The following is a 19,592-nucleotide window of genomic DNA, read 5'->3' on the forward strand; positions in this document are numbered from 1 at the left end:
CGTCTCTGCAGCTCTGGCTCGCTTTCCCCACCTGCTGCTACCGCCAATCGGAGGAGAAGGTCTCCTTGGGGGGTGCGGGGAGGGGGGGCTCCACTACCGGGCTGCAGTAGGTGTCAGGGATCGGGACCCCCTAGGTCCGTGGGGCTCCCTGAGAATGGAGATCTCCATCACGGCCGCGGGCGACAGGTGGGGGATGGAGGCCAGGCTGTGGGCACTGCTGCAGCCCTGGCCCCGTCTGCGCTCTCTGGACTTGAACGCTGGCTTTGGAAACGGAAGCCAGAGCGGGGCTTCTCCTGACGGCTGGGGTCTACACCTAAACCTTCCCATGCGGCCTGCAGCTCAAGACCTAACAAGTGAGCCTGAGCTGAAAGCCAAGCCGGCGGCTTTGGGGTTATAAGCAGGCCTTTCCTCCCGGACCGGGGGGCCCTGTGGCGCTTGTCAATGTAGAGCCTGACGTCGGCATGTTTCTTTCGAGGCCAAAGAAGAAGCGCCCCGTTCGCTGCCCGGGCAGACCAAAGTCCGGCCACCTTGACAGACGCTGCTGCTGCTGCTGCTGTTCCACTAAGGGCCGCAAGCTGAGAGAAGAGCTCACAGCTGCCCTTGCTGCGTAACGCGGCCGAGAGGCGCCTCGGTTTACGCCTCCCGCAGTGAGGTGAGGTGTGCGTCGGCCACCCAGACGCCTGCAGCCAAGCTGCCCTTTGCCCAGAGGAAAAACACGCGTTCGGCACAGCCTCGGTTTCTCTAAAAAAATAGATTTATTTTTATATTGAGGCATTGTGCAACTTCTACCACAGGGGCGCCTTTCTCCCTGAAGAGGGGAAGCGAGCTTTCTGGCCCCACGGAGCCGGGGTGGGCGTGGGTGAGCTGCTACAACATTCAGTGCTTTTAGCTGGCTGTACAGTTCAGCCCTAGACGCCTGTCTATGCCTCACACTCAGGCCGTTCCTTGATTGGGAATTCAGTGGGAAATCACTTCAGAGTTATTCTGATCATAACTTACTTTTTCTACTAGAGTCGACAGAGTTAACAAAGCACCTCCCAGAGAGAAACCTGATGGGGAATTTCCGGTCTCGGATCTCCTGATCTGTGTCTTGCCCCCCACCCACCCCAAGACTCCCCCCACCTGGCAGAAGCGGTGGGAAGCGGCCGCCTTTCCCCAGCACAAAGAGCCCCTTGTGAAAAGAAGCCGCGCTCCTCATGTCGTCGTGAAGGGTGCGACGTGGCTGAGCGTGCTGCAGCAGGGTGGGATCCAGGAAGAGAGCGTGGAGGGCCCCAGGCGGGCAGGCACAGTCCAGGGAGGTGGAGCAGGCGGGCGGGCCTCACGGGAAGGCTGGACCCTTCAGAGGAGGGCACATCGGAAGAAGCTGCTCTTCTTCTGCTGGTCCGGGCTGATCTTGACCCCTTGGCTGCTGCTGCTGCTGCCCTGGGGGCTGTTGCCTTCCTACAGATGGGGAGCAGGACAACGGGGGGGGGGGGGGGTCAGGTACCCGGAGGCTCAGGGAGGGATCCTGTGCTCGGCCTCTGCCAACCCGAGGGGCTACAGCAAGGGGAGGCAAAAGCCTGGGATGTCTGGCCACGCTGCTGCCCCACGGTGAAGCCATGCTGGCGGGTGGGACATTGGGGGGGTGGGTGTTGTTACGGCACACCTTTGCTTCCAGGAGGGCAGCAGCCGTGGTGACAGTGGCGGACCTGGATGCCCCGTGAAGCCATGTCCCAAAGAGCAAAACAAAGCCGCACTGCCCCCCTCCCCATGGCAGGGAGCAGGGTGAGGGGCAGCTCTTTGAGGGGGTGTCACAGCATGGCTCATGCAGTTTATCAGCCCCTCCCCCAGGGAAGATGGCATAAGATTCTCTCCCCCCCTCCCCCGCTGGCCTTGGGTCCCACACACTTAGAGGAGCTTGTGGTGAGGTGTTCCTGCGGGGGATGGATGTGTTGCCCAACATGGGAGCACTCTACATTTAAAGGGGGGGGGAGGAATTTTGCAACCCATTTGCCCCCTGAATGCCTGTGGGGTCTTGTCCATGTTGCACAGGCCCCCAGGGAGGCACCGTCTACAATGTGTAGCTGCTGCCACTCCTTGCTAGATGCAGGGATGGCATTTTGCCCAGCCCGTACTGCTGTTCCTTCCACCCCAACAGCAGGGCGCAAGCAGCGTTCCCCACATGGGAATCATTCATCCCCCCCCCTCGCAGCTCTCTGTTGCCCACTGCTGGGCAAACACTCGTGGGCACTTTTGCCTGACATGATCACGGCCAGGGTGGAGAGAGCGGGAGAAGCTCTGTGTCACTACAGCTCCCCTGGGGAAAAGGGGGGGGGCTAGAGCCAGCAGCACTGCTGTCTCCCCCTCCCAACGGCGGTGGTGGGAGGCCAAGGCGTGAGCACTGGCTGAGCACCCGGGGGGAACCGCTCCAGGGCCCCCACATTTGGGAGTGCTGGCCCTCCTGGTTTGTGGATTGCTCCTCCTGCCGTTGAGACCTCTTGTAGTGTGGGGCTATATCCTGAACTCAAGGCAGGGACCCACTGCCATTGGAACCTAAACCGGTCCCCCAGGCTGGGCTGCTTCAAGGGACCTTGGCCGATCTGACTGGGGCCTGAAGCCAGTGTCAGGCCTTGTCAGACACGGGCGGCACACCGAGGGGACGGCAAAGAGTCCCCCATGACTGGCCGCCTGGCTTTGTACGCACGGAACACGAACTTCCCTTCCCAAGGGGGCTGTCGTATAGTTAAGGTACTCACCAGTTTCTTGTCCATTTTTGCTTTGATGTCTCTGGCAAGAGTAAAAAATGCCTAGAATGAAAGCAAGACATTGAGAAGGTTTGTCACAGGATTGAACAATGCCGCCCTTCTAAGAGATGCATCTCCTGGGACTCCTGAGCTCCCAGAAGCTGCGTCTGAAAGTGACAACGCGAGTCCAAAAGCAACGGAGGTTTTTCTTCCAAACAGTGAAACACCACATTGTGTCTTTTAAAGAAAGCGAGGGCTAAGTCAGTAGAATGTTTAACTTGGCTCCAAAGATGAGTTAGTTCAAGAAAATCAGCATTGTGTGAGTTTTCTTAACATGAATTTCTTTTCCGTCGAACACGTTTTTAGAGCAGGTATTTACAGTGTTTCCATCCAATGTGATTTCTGTGTGACTGCGGGTAATAAGGCAGCCCTTTCGTATGCGATGATTAGATGCAGATGTCAACCTCAACGCGCTCTGAAGCTTCCGCCTAATCCCGCTGTTAGCCCCACCCTGCCGAAGGATGCAAGAGGTGCCGGCTGCCATTTCAGAGGGCTTTTTCGGGGAAGGGCCCTCCAGTTCTCGGCTCTGCCCTCACACCCCGGTGCAGGACGTGCCCGAGTACTGGTTTTACTGCCCAGTTTCTTCCGCAGTCCATACAAAGGCCTTAAATTCTACTCCTGAGAGGAAAGTGAATTCTTCTGAATGGGATAGGACTTCCTGTCGGCTTCTGGCCCCCATTGCAGTGGCCGGCTTCACCTCGCCGGCTTCCAAAGTTCAAGCCCATTTCCAAAGTTAAATTGCTTGTTGTTGTTGTGAATGCTGTGTGTTATTGTACTTACTGTGCTTTTATTTCTTGTTTTTGTATTGCGTTTTATGGTTGGAACGCTAAAGAGGTTGAAGTTTTGTAAAATGAAAGGCTACTACTTACGTTTTCTATATTGATGTTTGCCTTTGCGCTGGTCTCCATGAACTTAACTCCAAAGCTTACGGCCAGCTGAAGACAAAGGAGAGGATGGGTCAGAAGGGCGCATTCACACACACTCTGGATGTGGGCGTCCTGGTTGCTGCCCACGGGTCAAATGCTGCCTTCCGCTGGGTGAAGGAGCTAAAGGTGCCTGTCGCAGGAGCTCGGGACGGGGCAGGCTTGCCTGGCAGCAGCGGCTGCACTTAAGACTAGGCCGAAACCCGCTGAGGTTCACACGGTCCCACGCAGGACTAGGAGGCCACGGAGAAGGACCACCTCCTGACTGCAGGCCCTGAGGAGCACTTGGTCTCTGCCCCAAAAGCCCTGCCCCGTTTCACGGAGTTTACAGCTCGCCAAGCTGCACTGTCATGCGTGAAAAGCAGAGGTCTGGTGCTTGGCTTTTACACCCCCCATCTCTTCTTTCCTCGGGTCTTAAGATTCCTTTGCACTACACACACACACAGCATCCTGCCCGCACCATTCCACACCAGGCCTGCCTGCTCTTCCTCAGAGCCAAAACTAAATCCTGTATAATTCTGAAAAACAATCTATTGTTTCCTGTTAACCTAACGCTGGTGAGACCCAAGGCAATACCTAGGCAGGCTCCCCTGTACAAGGCCCCTTACTGGGGACACCCCCCCCCACCGCCAAAACCCAGAGAAGACCCAAGTCTCCCGGCAGCGAGCTGAGCGGCCCCGGCCTGCCTGCCACCCACGTCCCTCCTCCCTCCCTCACCCCCCCCCCCAGTCCTTGGACGGCTGGGTCCACCCTCACCTTCTCCCCTTGCTCTCGGGAAACTTGCCGCTTGTGGTTCATGTCACACTTGTTCCCCAGGATCATTTTTTCTACATCCGGAGATGCATGCTAGGAGGAGGTAGAAGAGGAAGAGAACTCAGCCAGGTCTTGAGACACTGCCACAGCCTGGGTGGCGTGGAAACCGGATTGACTTGTCCCAAGACGCTTCTCTCCCGCAGTTGGAGGGGAAAAGCCAGTCCAGGGGGCTGCTGCTATTTCACAAGCACGGCACCAGGCTGCAAACGTCCCCCTGCCACGGGGGTTTCCAGAACCCCAGAGCCAGAGGGAGGCTTGGAGGCGACTGTTTGACCCTCATCTTAATGCCGGAGGTCTCGCCCTAGCAATCCCCACACCCTGATGGTTGTGGAAGCTCTGCTTGAAGACCTCCAGGGAGGGAAAGCCCCCCCCCCACTCCACAAACTGCCTATACTGATAAGAAGTGGCCCCTGCTGCCCCACCCGTAGGACAGGCACTGCCGCGTTTTGCCCTCTTCCGCGTGGCAGGCCTTTGGGGCTTGGGAGAGGGCTGCCGCTCTCCTCTCCCCGGGCCTCCATACCCCCAGCTCCTTCAACCTTTCCTCACAGGACCTTCCTCATTGCCCCCCTCTGAACCTGTTCCCGTTTGTCTATAGAGATGATCACCCAGGACTGCACACAGCACTCGAGGTGGGCTCTAGTGAGTGTGGAGCGTGGAGCTTTTCCGTTACGCTGAAAGTCTGGTTCTGTTAATGCGGAGGAAGAATGTTATGGCCAGGTCACTGCACTTCAAAACAACAAAGCAATGCCACAAATTCAAACACAATTTAACAAAGCAAAGGCATTCTGGGTTAGTGGCAGAACCCAGCAGTTCCAGCGAACACGTTCTGGCATGTGCCAACCACGAGATGCCTTTTCCGGAGGGTTTTACCCGATGCGGCAGCCAAGCAGCCTGGCCGACTGGCGCGTTTCGTCTCCCAAAGGGGCTTCTGCAAGCATCCGAGAAGCCCTCCAGCCCCTCTAAGAAGTTCCTTCCACCAGGACGGAGAAAGACTTTGTGGAACAATGAAAAGGAAGCCTTGATTAGCAGCTCCTCGGAGCGCCTGAGACCAGGAGCCTCCGGGTGGCACCAGCCCCCCCCCTCCTCTGCGCCACTGCTTCACAACAGGAGTCAAAGGGTCTGACTGCGAGGAGCGCTTTTCCGCCTGGTCCGGCTTCTCGCAGGATGAGGCGCTAAACCTGCACCTTGGCTGGACTGTTTCAGATGGCGAGTGATGGAGCCTCTTCCTTCTATGAGTGGAATTGTGTGCCCGGGAGAAGGCGATGCAGAAATGCTTAAAGGGCAGCGCAGAATCCTGCCTTGTGCCTGGAGATGGTTTGTCCATCTAGCCCAGAGCGGCCTGCTCTGCAGCAGCCTCGGGCAGAGCGAGGGAGGGCCAGGAGTGACCTCGAGGCCTTCCCAACGCAAGGCACAGAAGTTCCACCACCGAGTTCGAGCCCTCCCAAGGGCGGCTTCTCCCAGGCAGCTTGCTTTCTACACTCGGGGAACTCTTGGGGCATGTTTACGCCCCCCCGCCCCTCATTTGCGGTCTGGGAGCTAGTCCTCAGCGTTGAGGAGGTGGCTCTTGTACATAACAACCACGGGAACACACCTCTTCGATGTTTCTGACCCAGTTCCGGATGTTTTCAAACGATTTCTCATTGGTGATGTCGTACACCAGCATGATCCCCTAAAGAGACAGAGACCTGGTCAGCCGCTGCTGCTGCTTCCGCTCTTGAGGGGTTGGAGAAGGCCTGCTGTGGCATGGATGGAGGCAGCTGCGCTCGGACCAGGAGGGGAACGTTCCCAGGGAGCAGTGAAGAGGGAGCCCACCAAGCAGGGGCTTGGGGCTTTGAGCAGGACGCAGGAAGCAACAGGGAGCCAGTGTGGAAACGGGAGAGACGGGGAAACGGGGAACAACGAGAGGGAGCTGAATGCTGAAGCAACCAGAGAGGAGCGAGCGAGAGGGGCAAATAAGCACCAGCCGGGCACGAAGGCTTTAGCACTGAACACGGACGGACAGATGGACAGACGGGGGTGGGGTGTTAATTCACATAGCAGCAGCAGCGGTGCACCTGGAGAGGAGGCAGGGCCGAACCCAGAATGGAACCCACCATTGCTCCTCTGTAGTAAGCGGTCGTGATCGTCCGAAAGCGTTCTTGCCCAGCCGTGTCCCTAGAGGAATTGGACAAGACACTGTGACAGGAGCCAAGCAGGGACCGACGGCTGACCCGGGTGCTGCGCTCCTCCGCTCCGGCCGGGCTGCTTGAGGGGCTCCAGCCGGGCAGAAGGAAGAGGAGCAGCAGCAGCAGCGCGCTCTTGCTGCAGCCTCCAGACCGAGGCGTCGTTCCTGCCCACAGCGCAACCCGGCCCCCGTTCTGCACCTGGCCGGCACCGAGGATTTCCCTCACTTAAAGAACATCACCCCCCCTCCGCTGCTGATGGCTGCCTCCCGCCCTGCACAGTAAGCAGCCAGCTGGCCAAAGCCGGGCCTTCCGGCCCACCCACTGCTACTGCTGGACCAGCCAGCGCTCAGGGGCACTTCTGCCCGGCAGGCTCAGAGTCCGGCCACTGCGCCCACGCAGCTCCAGCGCTCCTCCTCCTCCTCCTCCCTTGACGGAGAGTTCCGCAGGAGGAGCTGAGCCATGCCGGACATTCTGCTGGCTGCTGCCCTGCTGGCTCCCTGAGGGGCAGGAGTCCTGAGGCGGTGGGGATGGGGATGGGCTTGGCTTGCAGGAACGGGAGGTGCCCCAGGCGGTGGTGGTGGCAGCGGCGCTGGCGCCTACCAGATCTGCAGCTTGATTTTCTTCCCATCGAGCTCAATGGTCCGGATCTTGAAATCGATGCCTGCAAAAGAAGACGGATGATGCCAGTTTCCAGGGAGCCACAGGACTCCGCCGCTCTCCCTGCAGCCTCGCTTCCTCCATTTCCGTCCCCCGCAAAGGGCTGCGAGGGCCTGCGGGCCACACGGGGAGCCCCCTCTCTCCCGCCACTTGCGTTCACAACGACCTTGCGAGGAGGGCGGGATTTGAACCCGGCTCTTCCCACCCCAGCCTCCACGCCGCTTGTGCTCCTGGCGCCCCTCCTCCCGCTTCGCGGCCTGGGGGGGAAGGGGAGAGGAGAGGGGGGGGGTCGTGCCACGTCGCCCTTCTCAACAGCCCCGCGAGGTCGGCCAGCCCGCAGGGGAGGGGCCCGACGGTGCCCCTCCCCCTCCGCTGCACCGGTGGAATGGCGGCCTGCCGCGCGCTTCCTTCCCGCTCTGCTGGGGAGGGGGCGCGGTTGCCATAGCGACGGGGGGCTGGAGGGGAGGGGGCGAGAGGCGTGGCCATGGCGACAGCGGCAGTGGGTGGGGCGCCCGCCCGCCCGCCCGCCCGCGTTGCCAGGCGACGACGCACCGATGGTGGAGATGAAGGTGGCGTTGAAGGCGTCCTCGCTGAAGCGGAAGAGCGCGCACGTCTTGCCCACGCCGGAGTCGCCGATCAGCAGCAGCTTGAAGAGGTAGTCGTAGGTCTTCGCCATGTTCCTCGGCCAGGGGCGCAGAAGGGCGGCTCCCGACTGGCCGGCGGGACTGCCCGTCCGCCCGGCTCGCGGCTCCCATTGGCCGCCAAGCCCCCGACGTCACCCGGCGCCCGCCCTCCCCCGCTGCCAGCAGGAAGAGCCGCGGCAGAAAAATCCCATTGGTCGGCGGAGCGCCACGTCTGCCACGAAGCACGCCATTGGCTGGCTCGTCCTCGCCATGCCTGCGGGCTCGGCCATTGGCTGGTGGGCTGGGCGCCTGTCACATCAGAGCTAGACCGTAGAAGAGGGGGCGAAAGTAGAGGCCGCTCTATGGTCTCCCGCGGAGGCGGGAAGGGCAGCTCGGATGCCGCTCTCGCCCGCTGCTGTCTATGGTCGTGGCGCGTCAGCGAATACCGGAAGTGCGAGCCCCGGCGGCGGAAGCGGACGTGAGCGCTCCCGGCTGTCCGCCTGTCGGTCCGCGGGCGGGGGGGGGGGCGAGACAGAGGAGGAAGGGGGGGGCGTCCGCGCGGCTCTCGCTCACCGCCAGCGCCGCCGCCGCCGCCATGTCCGCCAGCGCCGTCTACGTGCTGGACCTGAAGGGGAAGGTGAGGCGAGAGGGGGCGGCGTCACCCTGGAACCTCCGGCCCAGCGGAGGGGGGGAGGGAAGGAGGGGGGCGCTCCCCCCCCCACAGGACGGGCCTCCCCGCGCGTTGCGGCCCCAGCCGGGCGCCCCCTCCCCTCCCCTCGCCTTCCTGCTGCGCTTCTCCATCCATCCATCCCCGTCCTTCGTGCCCAGCTCCTCGCCCCCCTTCCCCACCCCCAGGACGGAGGGGCGCTGCGCTCCTGGCGCTTCCGGGCCCCGTGAACCGCTCCGGTCTCGTCCGAGTCTTGGCAGCTGCCGGGAGGGAGGGAGGGAAGGGGGGAGGGGCGCTGCTCAGGCGCGGAGCTTCGCCCCCTCCCCTCCCCTCCCAGGACCCCCGGTGGCTGCGCTGCTTTCCCGCCAAAGGCAGCTCTTGGAAGCCGCCTCCGGCCCCGCCTCGCCGCCACCATCTCCGCTGAAGCCGCCCACCCTGGGCCCGTGCCGGAGCCCCTGCCAAGGGTCTTCTCCTGGCTGTCTTGGGGAGGAGACCCCCCCTCCCTCCCCCCCCCGGCCACATCTGGGAACAGGCCAGGCTGGAATCCGCGCAGGAGGGGCTGGACAGAGCTGCCTTCCTCGGCCCACGGCGGTGGCTGACGTGGCCTCAAGGAAGAGAGAGAGAGAGAGAGAGAGAGAGAGACCCCCGCATCCACACGCCCCGTTGCTCAGAAGCGCTGGACCCCCCCGACCGGACCCAGAGATGGGGCGGAGGTGGCCGGGCAGGATCTACACTAGTGCTTAAAACAGTTTGTCATGGTTATGACAACTGTTCAGGCCCAGGATGCGTTACATATACCACTTTCATAGCGTTTTTAAAGTGTTATATCCTGCTTGGTGTAGATCGGGCCCCGGAGAGCAGCCCCGCTCCTGCTGCCCCCACGGCCCTCGCACGGGACGGAGGCGGCCACGCTAGCACCTGCCGGAGTTCATTGGCTCTTCTTCAAGGCGGCCCCAGGCCCTTGGTTGTTTTGGTAGCAACAGAGCCACATGGCTCCCTAGGATTAGGAGGACCTGGCTCCTGTCTCTTTAACAGTGGCATAGAAAAGGGAATTTCCACAGGTGCCGTTGGTAGGCCTGCAGTCCCCAGCGACATTCCCTCTTCCTCCCCAACAGTTAAAGCTGCAGGAGCCCTGCCTAGAATGACCAGATACAAAAAAACACAGGGCTCCTGCAGCTTTAACTGTTAGGGAGGAAGAGGGAATGTCACCGGGGCCTGCCTGCCTGCCAATGACACCAGCTGAAATCCCCTTTTCTCTACAGCTGTTAAAGATGCAGGGGTCCTCTCCTCCTTTCCATATGGTCACCCTACCTATAATTTTCTTGCTGACAAAATCCTGGAGTTTAGAGGCTGGGGCTCCTTTCCCACAGTCTCATCTTGGTGACAGGTGGGCCAGTTGAGAGCAGAGTACAGAAGTCAGAAGCCAAACCCAATCTCCCTGGAGCTGCTTCAGGCTGAAAGCTCCGCGCTGCTCTTGGGGAGGGAGGGAATGGGGTTTCTTTATGGGCTGTGCAGCCGGCAGGCTTCTGGCTCTGACTCCCACCCCCCCACCCACCCTGTCCTGAAGTGAGAAGGCTGGAGGGGCCCTTTGAGCCCCAAGGAGCCCACCGGGGTGGGGGGTGGGGAGGAGGGGCAGGGCCTGCTGGCTTTGCGGCTCTGCCCACGGGGCAGGAGGAGGGGAGCACCGTCACTCCACTCCTCCCCATGCCGCTCATGGCCTTGTCTCGCCCTCTTGCCTTGCTCCTATCTTAGGTGCTCATCTGCAGAAACTACCGTGGTGACGTGGACATGTCTGAAGTGGAGCATTTCATGCCCATCCTTATGGAGAAGGAGGAGGAAGGGACGCTCTCGCCCATTCTGGCCCACGGAGGGGTCCGCTTCATGTGGATTAAGCACAACAATTTATATCGTATCCTTTGTCGAAATAGGAGGTAGCCGGAGCGAGTGAAGGGTCAGACCCAACTTTGTGGTGATGAGCAGGAAAATCTGGGTGCCCTGGACCGTTTCCCATCAAAACTTCCTCTCCAGCGGACTGTTTTAGGGTTGTGGCGCTCAGGAAACAGTGGCACAAGAGACCTAGTCGGGAGACGGGCAAGCAGGCTCCCCGCCCGCCCTGCTGTGCAGGTCGGTGCTCAGCTCCCGGGTGCCCCTGACCCGTCCATCTGAGGGGGGTGGGGGAGGGGAAGCAGGCTCCGGCCCAGTCGGGCAGAGATTCAGGTTCCAGCAGGGAGGAGAGAGAGACGCAGCCTTGCACTCGGCCTCCTTTGGCGAGATCCAGCATCAGGAGACAGTCAAGGCCGCAACACTACAGCTGTGGGTTCTCTCCAGCCCCCTCCGGTTGGAAGGCACCTGAAAGGCTTCCTCAGTCCTCCACCCACCCCAAGTTGCTGTGTTCCCACCCAGAGAGAGAGGGGGAAGGGGGAAGGTTATGGGTCAGAACCTGCGCCTGGACAGGTTCTTCTCTGTCTCTGGTCCCTTCCCTACGGCCTCTGCTGAGGCGCTGGGCCCAATCCTGACCATATCTGCCACCAGAATCTTTAGACAAGAGTTCTTTGAACGGTTTGTGGGGCGTAGGCGTCAAAACACGGCAGCAACATTTAAAATATAGATAAGTAAGAAACGGCGACTTAAAAGCGTGCACGTATTTGCAAGCTCCTGAACTTGGCGTCCTAGTGGTTGCCACCTCTAAGAAGAACGCCTGCGTCTCTTTGGTGTTCTCCTTCCTTTACAAAGTTGTTCAGGTGAGTTCATTCAGTGGCTCCGTGCAAGAGAGGTGTTCAGGGGTTGGTGTTTCCGGTGTGGAAGTTGTGGGGCCGTGGAGGGTCCTGTCTGGTGAGGAAACGCTGGGCGGGGGAGCATCAAGTGTGTTTCCCTCTTGATGGCGGTGGCGGCAGCAGCAGCAGCAGCAGCTCTCGGTGTGGAAGCAATTCCCATTCCAAGGAACTGGAGCGTCACTGACAAAACTCTTTCTCTGAGAAGAGTGGGCTCTGAGTTCTTCTTTGGTGCCGCCTCTTTTAACATCTGGATCCTGGCAACGTTACGCTATTTTCTGACCTTCTTGTTTTAGGTGTTCTCTGAATATTTCAAGGAACTGGAAGAGGAAAGCATCCGGGATAACTTTGTGATCATTTATGAACTCTTAGATGAGCTGATGGATTTTGGGTATCCCCAAACCACTGATAGCAAAATCTTACAAGAGTAAGTATCTGGTTTGGATCCTTGAGGGCAGCAGCCAGAGAGGCTTTTATTTTTCGGGGGAAGACGAAAGTCTTGGACAGAGGGTGAATGCTGAATGAACCCAGTGTAGAGTATGTGTGTGTGTTGTGGGGGGGGGGGCAGGATAGGTGAAGCCAGGATCCTCCCTTCTCCTCCGTAGGAGAGGTAGGTGGGTGGTACCTGGAGGCGTTGTCTCCGTGAGCCGGCGAGTGCTTCTGGGTTTCTGCCAGGTGGATGGTGATGAGTGGGGGATTGGCGGATCCTTTTCCGCGGGAGAGGAGCTTCGGGGGCAGGGAGGCTGATGCGGACGGAACGCATCAGCCGTTTGCGCTTGGCGGATGTGTTCGCCTGACCCGAAATGTGGGCTCTCGGCGCCAGGTTGACTTGGCGGGAATCTCGGTCGGCGTCTGGCTCGTGCGTCCGCCCGGTGTGAATCGCTCCTGTAGAGCTGGACCGCCTGGGAACTCACCTGTTGAACTCCTTGCCTGTGCGTGTAAAGGTACATAACGCAAGAAGGCCACAAGCTGGAGACGGGAGCGCCACGCCCTCCTGCCACTGTGACCAACGCCGTGTCGTGGCGGTCTGAAGGGATCAAGTACCGGAAGAACGAGGTCTTCCTGGATGTCATAGAATCGGTGAACCTCTTGGTGCGTGCAGGCGTCTTTTGTTTTCAAGCCCCTAGAACATGGATTTGAGCACCCCAAATCCGGCCTTGTCTCATGTCCCCTTGAGTGCCCCCCCTGCCAGCCCTCCACTCCCCAGAGTTCTGTCGCTCTGCTGGAGGAGTACGCAGTGTGCTCAGGGGACTCTCGGAGGGCCGCGCTGCCTGTCTACACTGGAATGGGTTCCACGGCGCTGGGACCCTTTCACTGAAAGGGTGTTTGGGAGGTGGCAGCTGCCGCTGCTGTTTCTAAGTGGGGGCCCAGCTGCTGCCGGACAGGGTGGAAACTGCGCCGAAAAGTGACCCTGCCCCCCTCCCCCCCGCACTGCTAGGGGTCAGGCAGCGGTGGGGGAAGACTCCTGTGGAGAGGCCCGTGAGCAGGCCACAGAAGTACTCGGAGTGGATCCTGTCACACTCCGAGCACCTGTTGTGTGTGGCAGGGGGACGTCCACGGTCCTTACTCCAGCCTTCTGGAAGGCGGGCTTCCCTCGAAGGGGTCTTGGGGCTCCTTAAGAAAGCAAAAAACAAGAGCCCTGCGGCACCTTAAAAAACAACGAATCTGTTATGGAACGAACCTCAGGGCCACAAGGAGGCCAGACTGGTCCGTCCATTAGCCAAAGCAGCAGTAGCTGCGGGGTTCTTTCTTCCCCTCCTCCTTGATCAGGAGAACACTCCGCTCCCACTGCCCTGACACTAGAGAGCACAGGAAAATCACACTCTGTTTTTAAATATTGCATGTTGTTTTTAATTTTTGCAAACCGCTCAGAGAGCTATGGCTAATCGGGCGGTATAGAAACATCATAAATCAAAACGAATCAATCTGGCCCCCAGCCAAGGACATCTCTTCCCCCCCCCCCCCCGCTCCCAGGGCAGCCGCTCCCCCTGCCAAAGAGCGACTCCCCCCCACCCACCCCATGGAGAAATCCCCCCTGGCGCTGAGCTGGCACCTGCTTCCCTGCCGCCTCCACCCCTGGGCCCTAGTCCTAGGAGCACGGGGCGCGGCCTGCCTGCCTGCCGTCCGCCGAGCCAGGCCTCGCCTCCATCTAGCCCAGGAGCGGTAACCCCTCCCTCCTGGGCTTCAGGCAGGAGAAGGTGGGGATTGAACTGGGGTCCTTCTGTGTGCCAAGCAGGGGCTTCGCCACCCTGAGCTCTGTCCCCCCCTTCCCCCCACGGTCCTGCCCTCGGGAATGAGCCTCTCGGGCCATGCAGGCCCCCCCCCGCCCCCTCCTTTCCTGCAGGCCCAGCAGAGCCGGCTCCTCACGCATGCGTTGTGCAGGGCCCTCCCGGCCGCCCTGGTTGCGCTCCCTCTTGGTCAGGGCCCTCTTTGGCATGGGGGGCCCAGGCCTGGGGCCAGACCAGGGCAGGCCGTTGGTTCTGCCACAGGCGGTGTTCGCCTTTTCCTGCTGGGCCTCACTGCTGGCTGGCGTTGAGCTCGCGATCCGCCCTTCCGGCCTGCCCTGCTCTTGCGTCTTCTTGCACTGGATGCTGGGCTTGGGCACGGAGGCCTGCGGCGATTCATTGGGCTGCTTCCAGCCTGACGAGGCCCTTTTGAGCCTTGATTCTGCCTGATCAGGCACAATTCCCAACGCCATGTGGAAATTGGATAAGCAGCTGCGCCGTGCCGCCCCGAAGAGGGGCCTCCGGCCCCCTCCCACACGAGACAGCCGGGTCTTCTCTGACAGTCCCACTGCTGGTCTCCTGCCCCGCCTTTCCCAGGCCAAGCCCCGGCCCAAATCCCCTTGCAGGAGAAGAGGCGGAAAATAAGGCTCTGCACCGTCCTGCCTTCTCTGGCCCTTCCCCAGGCATCTGCACCGGGCCAGAGCGGACCTCTGCTTTCTCCTTCTGTGCCCTTGGCCATCCCTCTCTTGCACCGCTGCCTTTGAAGGCCCCTGCTTGCCGGAGGGCTCCCTGCGCAGCTCCCTCAGGGCTCTTCCATTCCCCCACCTGTGATCTCCCACTGGTCAGAATCTCCCGGCCCTCTGCAGATCTTCTCTCGGTCAGACTTTCTAGCCAATGGGATCCTCCTGCCCAGCGTTGTCCAGTACTCTTTGCGAGCCTTCCCTTCAAGCCCGTTCCTGTTTCCACTGCTGTGTTTATCTGCAGATTTCCTGGGCAGAGGTCCCTGCTTTTGCCGGCCCCGGGCTTCTCTCCGGTACCTGGCCCTGGGCTTCTCCCCCCCCCCCCCCCAGGATTTAGGGCTAAGTCCTCGTGCTCCACCTCGCAGGCCTCCTGCTGAACGCGCCCTCCCCCACCTTGGTGCCGTTTTGCCCGCCTCCTGCCAGCGTCCCTCCCTCCCTCCCCTGCCAGGAACCCCCCCCCCCCAATTCTTTCATCCAAGAATCCAAACCATTCCCGGTGAAAACATTAACTGCCCTCGACTCCGTCATTGTCCCAACCAGAGAAATAACCCTATTCATCTGGGGCTCCTTTTTGGAGCTTGGTTGCTTGCTAATCTCCCTTGAGTCAACGGAACTGCCACCCCCCCCCCCCCCCCAGTGCATTTTGTCGCCAGTGCCTCAGGCCTTGATCCGCGACTGCTCTCCTCCCGCTCCAGGTGAGTGCCAACGGGAACGTCCTGCGCAGCGAGATCGTGGGGTCCATCAAAATGAGGGTGTTCCTGTCTGGGATGCCGGAGCTCCGCCTGGGCCTGAACGACAAAGTCCTCTTCGACAACACGGGCCGTGAGTCAATCTCTGCTGCAGCAGCTCCCCACGGCAGCGGTGGGGGTGGGGCCCTTGGCAGGAGAGGAGAGGGCTCTTTGGGGCAGAGCTTCAAGGATCTCTGCCGCCCCCCCCCCCCCGGTCCCAAACCAGCCCAGAGTTTTTCCTCCGTGTACAGGGAGGTCCCTGCAAATCAGGCTCTGCTGCACCCGGGGGCCACCTTCAGCTCCCTGAGAAGCCCCTCCCTTCGTCGGCCACTGACCCTTGGGGGGGCTGCCTGGCTTCTGCGGTGCCCCCTCCCCTTCTGAGGGTGCCTGCTTTTCTTGCGGGGAGAGGTGTGTTGCCCCCCAGGAGATTGGGGTGGGGTGGGGCCCGGAGAACTGTGGCAGGGCGCGAACTCCCAAGCGGGGGAAGGAAGGGGCATCTGATTGTCTAGCCATGGGCGGGGGAGCAGCGTGCGCTGGGCTCCTCCTGCGGCAGGTCCATGGTCAGGACCGTCTCTTCTGTTTCCCGGGCAGGTGGCAAAAGCAAATCCGTGGAACTGGAGGATGTGAAATTCCACCAGTGCGTTCGTCTCTCTCGCTTTGAGAACGACCGGACCATTTCTTTCATCCCACCTGACGGGGAGTTTGAACTCATGTCCTATCGTCTTAATACCCACGTGAGTTGGGGATGAGGCCTTCCTTTGTGCTGCAGCTCCTTCGGGGGCTCGGACGGGCCGACAGCTGCCCTCAGCCCATCCGTCCGAATGGACTGTGGCTGACAGAGCAGGGCCTGCTCTGTGCTGGGCCCCGGCTGCGAAGACTCGACAGTCCAGGAAGCCTTTGGTGGCGAGGGCTGCTTTGGAGCCTGGCTGGCGGTTGCCTCCCTCCGGGGGCTGCGGCAGTGGCTGGGCTTGCGGGACCATCCGTCCCTCTCGGCTGGAACCGGCAGAGAGCCCGGCTTCTCCTCCTCGCCGCCTGGAAGCCAGAGTGTTGTCGTGTCTACATCTGTCTCTTTGCCCCTGCAGGTGAAGCCCCTGATCTGGATCGAGTCCGTCATCGAGAAGCACTCCCACAGCCGCATTGAGTACATGATCAAGGTCAGTGGTGCCCAGGGGGAGCTCCCTGCCTCTCTCCTGCCCTCCTTGAGCCCAGGCCGCTCCTGGGCCTTGCAGGGGAAGCCCCCTGAAGCTGTGGGGAAGTCCTGCTGGCTTCACAGGGCTCCTGGCACCCAGGATACGCTGGGGCCGGGACACTCTTGGGGTGGGGGCGCCTGACCACCATGCTCACGCAAAGCTGGCCCCGTGCAACCGCTCTCGAGAGCGTGGCCAAGCAATCGAGGTGCCGCTTTTGTCCGGCTGCTCTTTCCTTCCTGCCTGCCCGACAGTCTGCTGCGTGGCTGTAGAGGCCTCCCGCTCGCCGGCTGTGCTCTGCACACGCTCCTGCGCTGGGGGGGGAAGGGGGCGCACGGCGGAGGCGCTGCCAACCCGGGTGTGGGATCTCCTCAGGCCAAGAGTCAGTTCAAGCGCAGATCCACGGCCAACAACGTGGAGATCCACATCCCGGTCCCCAACGACGCCGACTCGCCCAAGTTCAAGACCACCGTCGGGAGCGTCAAGTGGGTGCCGGAGAACAGCGCCATCGTGTGGTCGGTCAAGTCCTTCCCGGTGAGCCCTGCTGGCTGCCGCGGTGCCTAGAAAGGGCAAAACGCAGAGAGGCCGGGCCGGGGGTGGGGGGCAGGGGCTTCCGCGGAGTCCGCTTTGGCAAAAGCAGCCTCAGCCTCCGTCACGGGCGGGGTGGGCCTTGCCTTGCCCGGAGCCTCACGCCCGTGTCTGGCTGGGATCGGGGTGGCGCTGTCGTCGTGGCCGCCAGAGGTCTGTGAGGCATCCTGATGTGTTGCTCCTCCCCTCCCGGCAGGGCGGGAAAGAGTACCTGATGCGTGCCCACTTTGGCCTCCCAAGCGTGGAAGCCGAGGACAAGGAGGGGAAGCCGCCCATCAGCGTTAAGTTCGAAATCCCCTATTTCACCACCTCCGGCATCCAGGTGAGCCACCCCCGCCCCGCCCAACCCATGCGCCTCCCTGTGTCCTGCTGGGTTCTCCTGGCTCCGCAGCCGGCTGAAATGCCTCTGGCTGCCTCTCAGGAGGAGCCTCCTCCTCCTCCTGGCGCGTGTGCATGAGAGAGGGGAGCGCCTAGCAAGCCAGCCTTTGTGCCGTATCATGGTGGGCCTTTCCCCAGGTGCGCTACTTGAAGATCATTGAGAAGAGCGGCTACCAGGCGCTGCCGTGGGTGCGCTACATCACCCAGAACGGAGGTAGGTGGAGAGGCCCTTCCTTAGGGCGCGTCCGTCGCCCCCTCCCAGGCGCCTCATCTGGGGGGCGTCAGCACACGCGGAGGGCTTCTACGTGGCTTGGTTGGGCTCGAGGGCCAGGCGGGGGCACCACTGGGCTACGTAAACCAGAGAAGGGGGGTCTTTAAGGAAAATATTGAGCAATTTCAATAAAAGGAAAATGCTGTGGCGGCCCTCCCAGGATCCACCGTGGGTGTTGCGTGCCGTGTAGCTGCCTGGGGGAACTCCTGCTGGGGGGCTCTTTCTGCATGTAGCAGCCGTTTCCAGGAGAGCCCCCCTTCACTCGCTGTCCTGTCTGCCCTAGATTATCAGCTGCGGACACAATAACGTCAACTCCACGGCCACGAGCGCTGCGCGTCTTCCAGCTGAGGGTCACTTTTGGGGCTCGGAGGTCTGGCTGGAGGCTGCCGTGGCCGGCTGGAGGAGGGACCAGGCCAGAGCTTGCGCTCGAAGCCGACCCTGTGGATGTGTCTTTCTCCCGCCCCACCCCACCCCCACCCCCACCCCACCCCCGTGCCCTGTTCAGTGTTGTTCATGTTCGGAGCAGCTGTTGCCCTGGGCGGAGGCCTGGAGCCGCCCTCGGGAGAAACCAGGCCGGTCTTGTTATTTCTGTGCTTCGGAAGCCAGGCCGGCCCGCCTCTGCCGCCTCTTCCTGAAGCCTTGCAAGTATTAGAGGAGCCCCTCTTGCCAGAGAAACGCCTGCTGCCGACACAGCAGCATTCCGGAAAACCCCAGGCTGACGCTTCATCTTGAACGTCAGCTGTGTTTAGTGGTGCTGAGCTGTTTGCCAAGAAAGAACCATCCAGACTGGAGGCCCCCAAGCACACCTATTTTGCAAAGTGCAGCCCGTCTCAGTGACAGCGCTCAGCTCAAGGGGGAGGGAGGGAGGGAGGGAGGGGTCGGTGCTGCCGCAAGAGCAGCAGCAGGTCTCGTACGACGAGGGCAGGGAATTGCAAAGCGCCGCCTAAGCGCTTCGGCGCAGTTCCCATCCTGGAGCTGAGAAAACGCACCCTGTCCAGGTGAGGTGGAAAAGCCCCCTGGCCAGGCCGAAGGCACCGGAAGCCTCCCTGTACCATGGGAGGGGAGGGGAAGGGAGGGGCTGGCCTGCTCTGCTCTCCCCCGACCCGCTCGCTTCCTGTGTCTGGAGGATCTCTCCCTCCCTCCCGGGAGACTCCCAGCGCCGCAAAGCCTCAGGAGTGGCAGCTGGCCGGAGGGCTCCAGGCAGGGAGTGAAGGAGGCCTAGCAAAGAGGGTGGGCGGGGGGCGCTTCTCCTCTCTCCCGCTTCCTCCATTCCAGCTGCTCCTGAGGAATATCCCACATGCTCTTTAGCAACACCCCCCTTTCAAGGTGGCGTCCCCCCCCCCCCCCATTTCCCTCCAAAGAGCTTTAGGTCTCAGTTCCGTGACACTTTGCAATGGCTCCGTTAGTGTCTGCTTTTTGAAAAGCGGACTTTAACAGGATTGACCTTTGGAGCCCTCTGTGTATGCAGCAACGTTGGAGGCTGCAGTATTCCTGGGGAAGCCGCTCCTGGCTGTGTGGGCGGTTGGCAAGTAGGGGTCTCCGGGATGCGTGGGTCTGGGCGGCGGGTTTCCACAGTGGCACTTGGCGGTCCTGCCTGGAAAATGCAGCTTCACTGGCGGTGGGGGTGGGGTCGCCTGCAGAAGTTGGTTCTGCTGCCTCCCCTTCTCTCTTCCCTCCCCACGCTGTCAGAAGCATCCGTCATGGCTGCAGGTCAATGTCTTTGTTGCTTAAAAGTCTGTTTAAAATAAATTGATCTTAGCTCAATTCCTGATGAAGAGATCTTGCGCCTTCTTGCTTCTGCCTGGATGGGCCGGAGGGAAGAGGGGTCAGGGTTGCTGGGCCTCTGGCGGAAGGTGAGCTGCCGCCGCCACTGTCCAAGAAGAGACAGCAGGCAGCCTGAGAGAGCGCTGCGCCATCCCAGCTTCTCCCCACCTGGCGCTGCTTCTGCCATGGCCGGCCTGTGAGCCCCTCCGTGCCTTCCACCTCGGGGCTTCCGGCCCATGGCCCACTGTTGGCAGCCACCACTGACCCCTCCCCACTGAGAGGCTGAGGGCACGGGCTGGGGATTCTGGA

At 61.2% G+C, this 19,592-nt stretch overlaps 2 protein-coding genes across 4 annotated transcripts in view; one reads left to right on the forward strand and one right to left on the reverse strand.

The window, feature by feature from the left end:
- AP1M1 (adaptor related protein complex 1 subunit mu 1) overlaps nt 1–19,283 on the forward strand; it is a 70,539-nt gene extending 51,256 nt beyond the window's left edge. The window contains exons 2-13 of the mRNA XM_063147395.1: nt 8,551–8,601; nt 10,384–10,540; nt 11,305–11,372; nt 11,699–11,829; nt 12,347–12,494; nt 15,063–15,189; nt 15,687–15,829; nt 16,178–16,249; nt 16,658–16,816; nt 17,067–17,192; nt 17,387–17,462; nt 17,803–19,283. Coding sequence (XP_063003465.1) covers nt 8,560–8,601; nt 10,384–10,540; nt 11,305–11,372; nt 11,699–11,829; nt 12,347–12,494; nt 15,063–15,189; nt 15,687–15,829; nt 16,178–16,249; nt 16,658–16,816; nt 17,067–17,192; nt 17,387–17,462; nt 17,803–17,825 — 1,272 coding nt within the window. The 5' untranslated portion in view covers nt 8,551–8,559 and the 3' untranslated portion in view covers nt 17,826–19,283. The remainder of the gene's footprint in view (nt 1–8,550; nt 8,602–10,383; nt 10,541–11,304; nt 11,373–11,698; nt 11,830–12,346; nt 12,495–15,062; nt 15,190–15,686; nt 15,830–16,177; nt 16,250–16,657; nt 16,817–17,066; nt 17,193–17,386; nt 17,463–17,802) is intronic.
- On the reverse strand, nt 1,123–8,047 carry RAB8A (RAB8A, member RAS oncogene family). 3 transcript variants are annotated; one of them, XM_063146979.1, is made up of 8 exons: nt 7,894–8,047; nt 7,285–7,345; nt 6,613–6,673; nt 6,111–6,188; nt 4,463–4,552; nt 3,653–3,718; nt 2,736–2,786; nt 1,123–1,440 (listed from the first exon to the last, which is right to left on the reverse strand). In XM_063146979.1, the coding sequence occupies exons 1-8, from the start codon at nt 8,015–8,017 to the stop codon at nt 1,339–1,341; spliced, it is 633 nt and encodes a 210-aa protein (XP_063003049.1). In that variant the 5' UTR covers nt 8,018–8,047; the 3' UTR covers nt 1,123–1,338. The 3 variants fall into 3 exon arrangements, with proteins under 3 accessions (XP_063003049.1, XP_063003050.1, XP_063003052.1); XM_063146980.1 differs by lacking the exon at nt 6,111–6,188; XM_063146982.1 differs by lacking the exon at nt 4,463–4,552.
- Nucleotides 19,284–19,592: the final 309 nt, after the last annotated feature.

This window comes from Elgaria multicarinata, chromosome 23 (genome assembly GCF_023053635.1).
Source record: "Elgaria multicarinata webbii isolate HBS135686 ecotype San Diego chromosome 23, rElgMul1.1.pri, whole genome shotgun sequence".
NCBI lineage: Eukaryota > Metazoa > Chordata > Lepidosauria > Squamata > Anguidae > Elgaria > Elgaria multicarinata.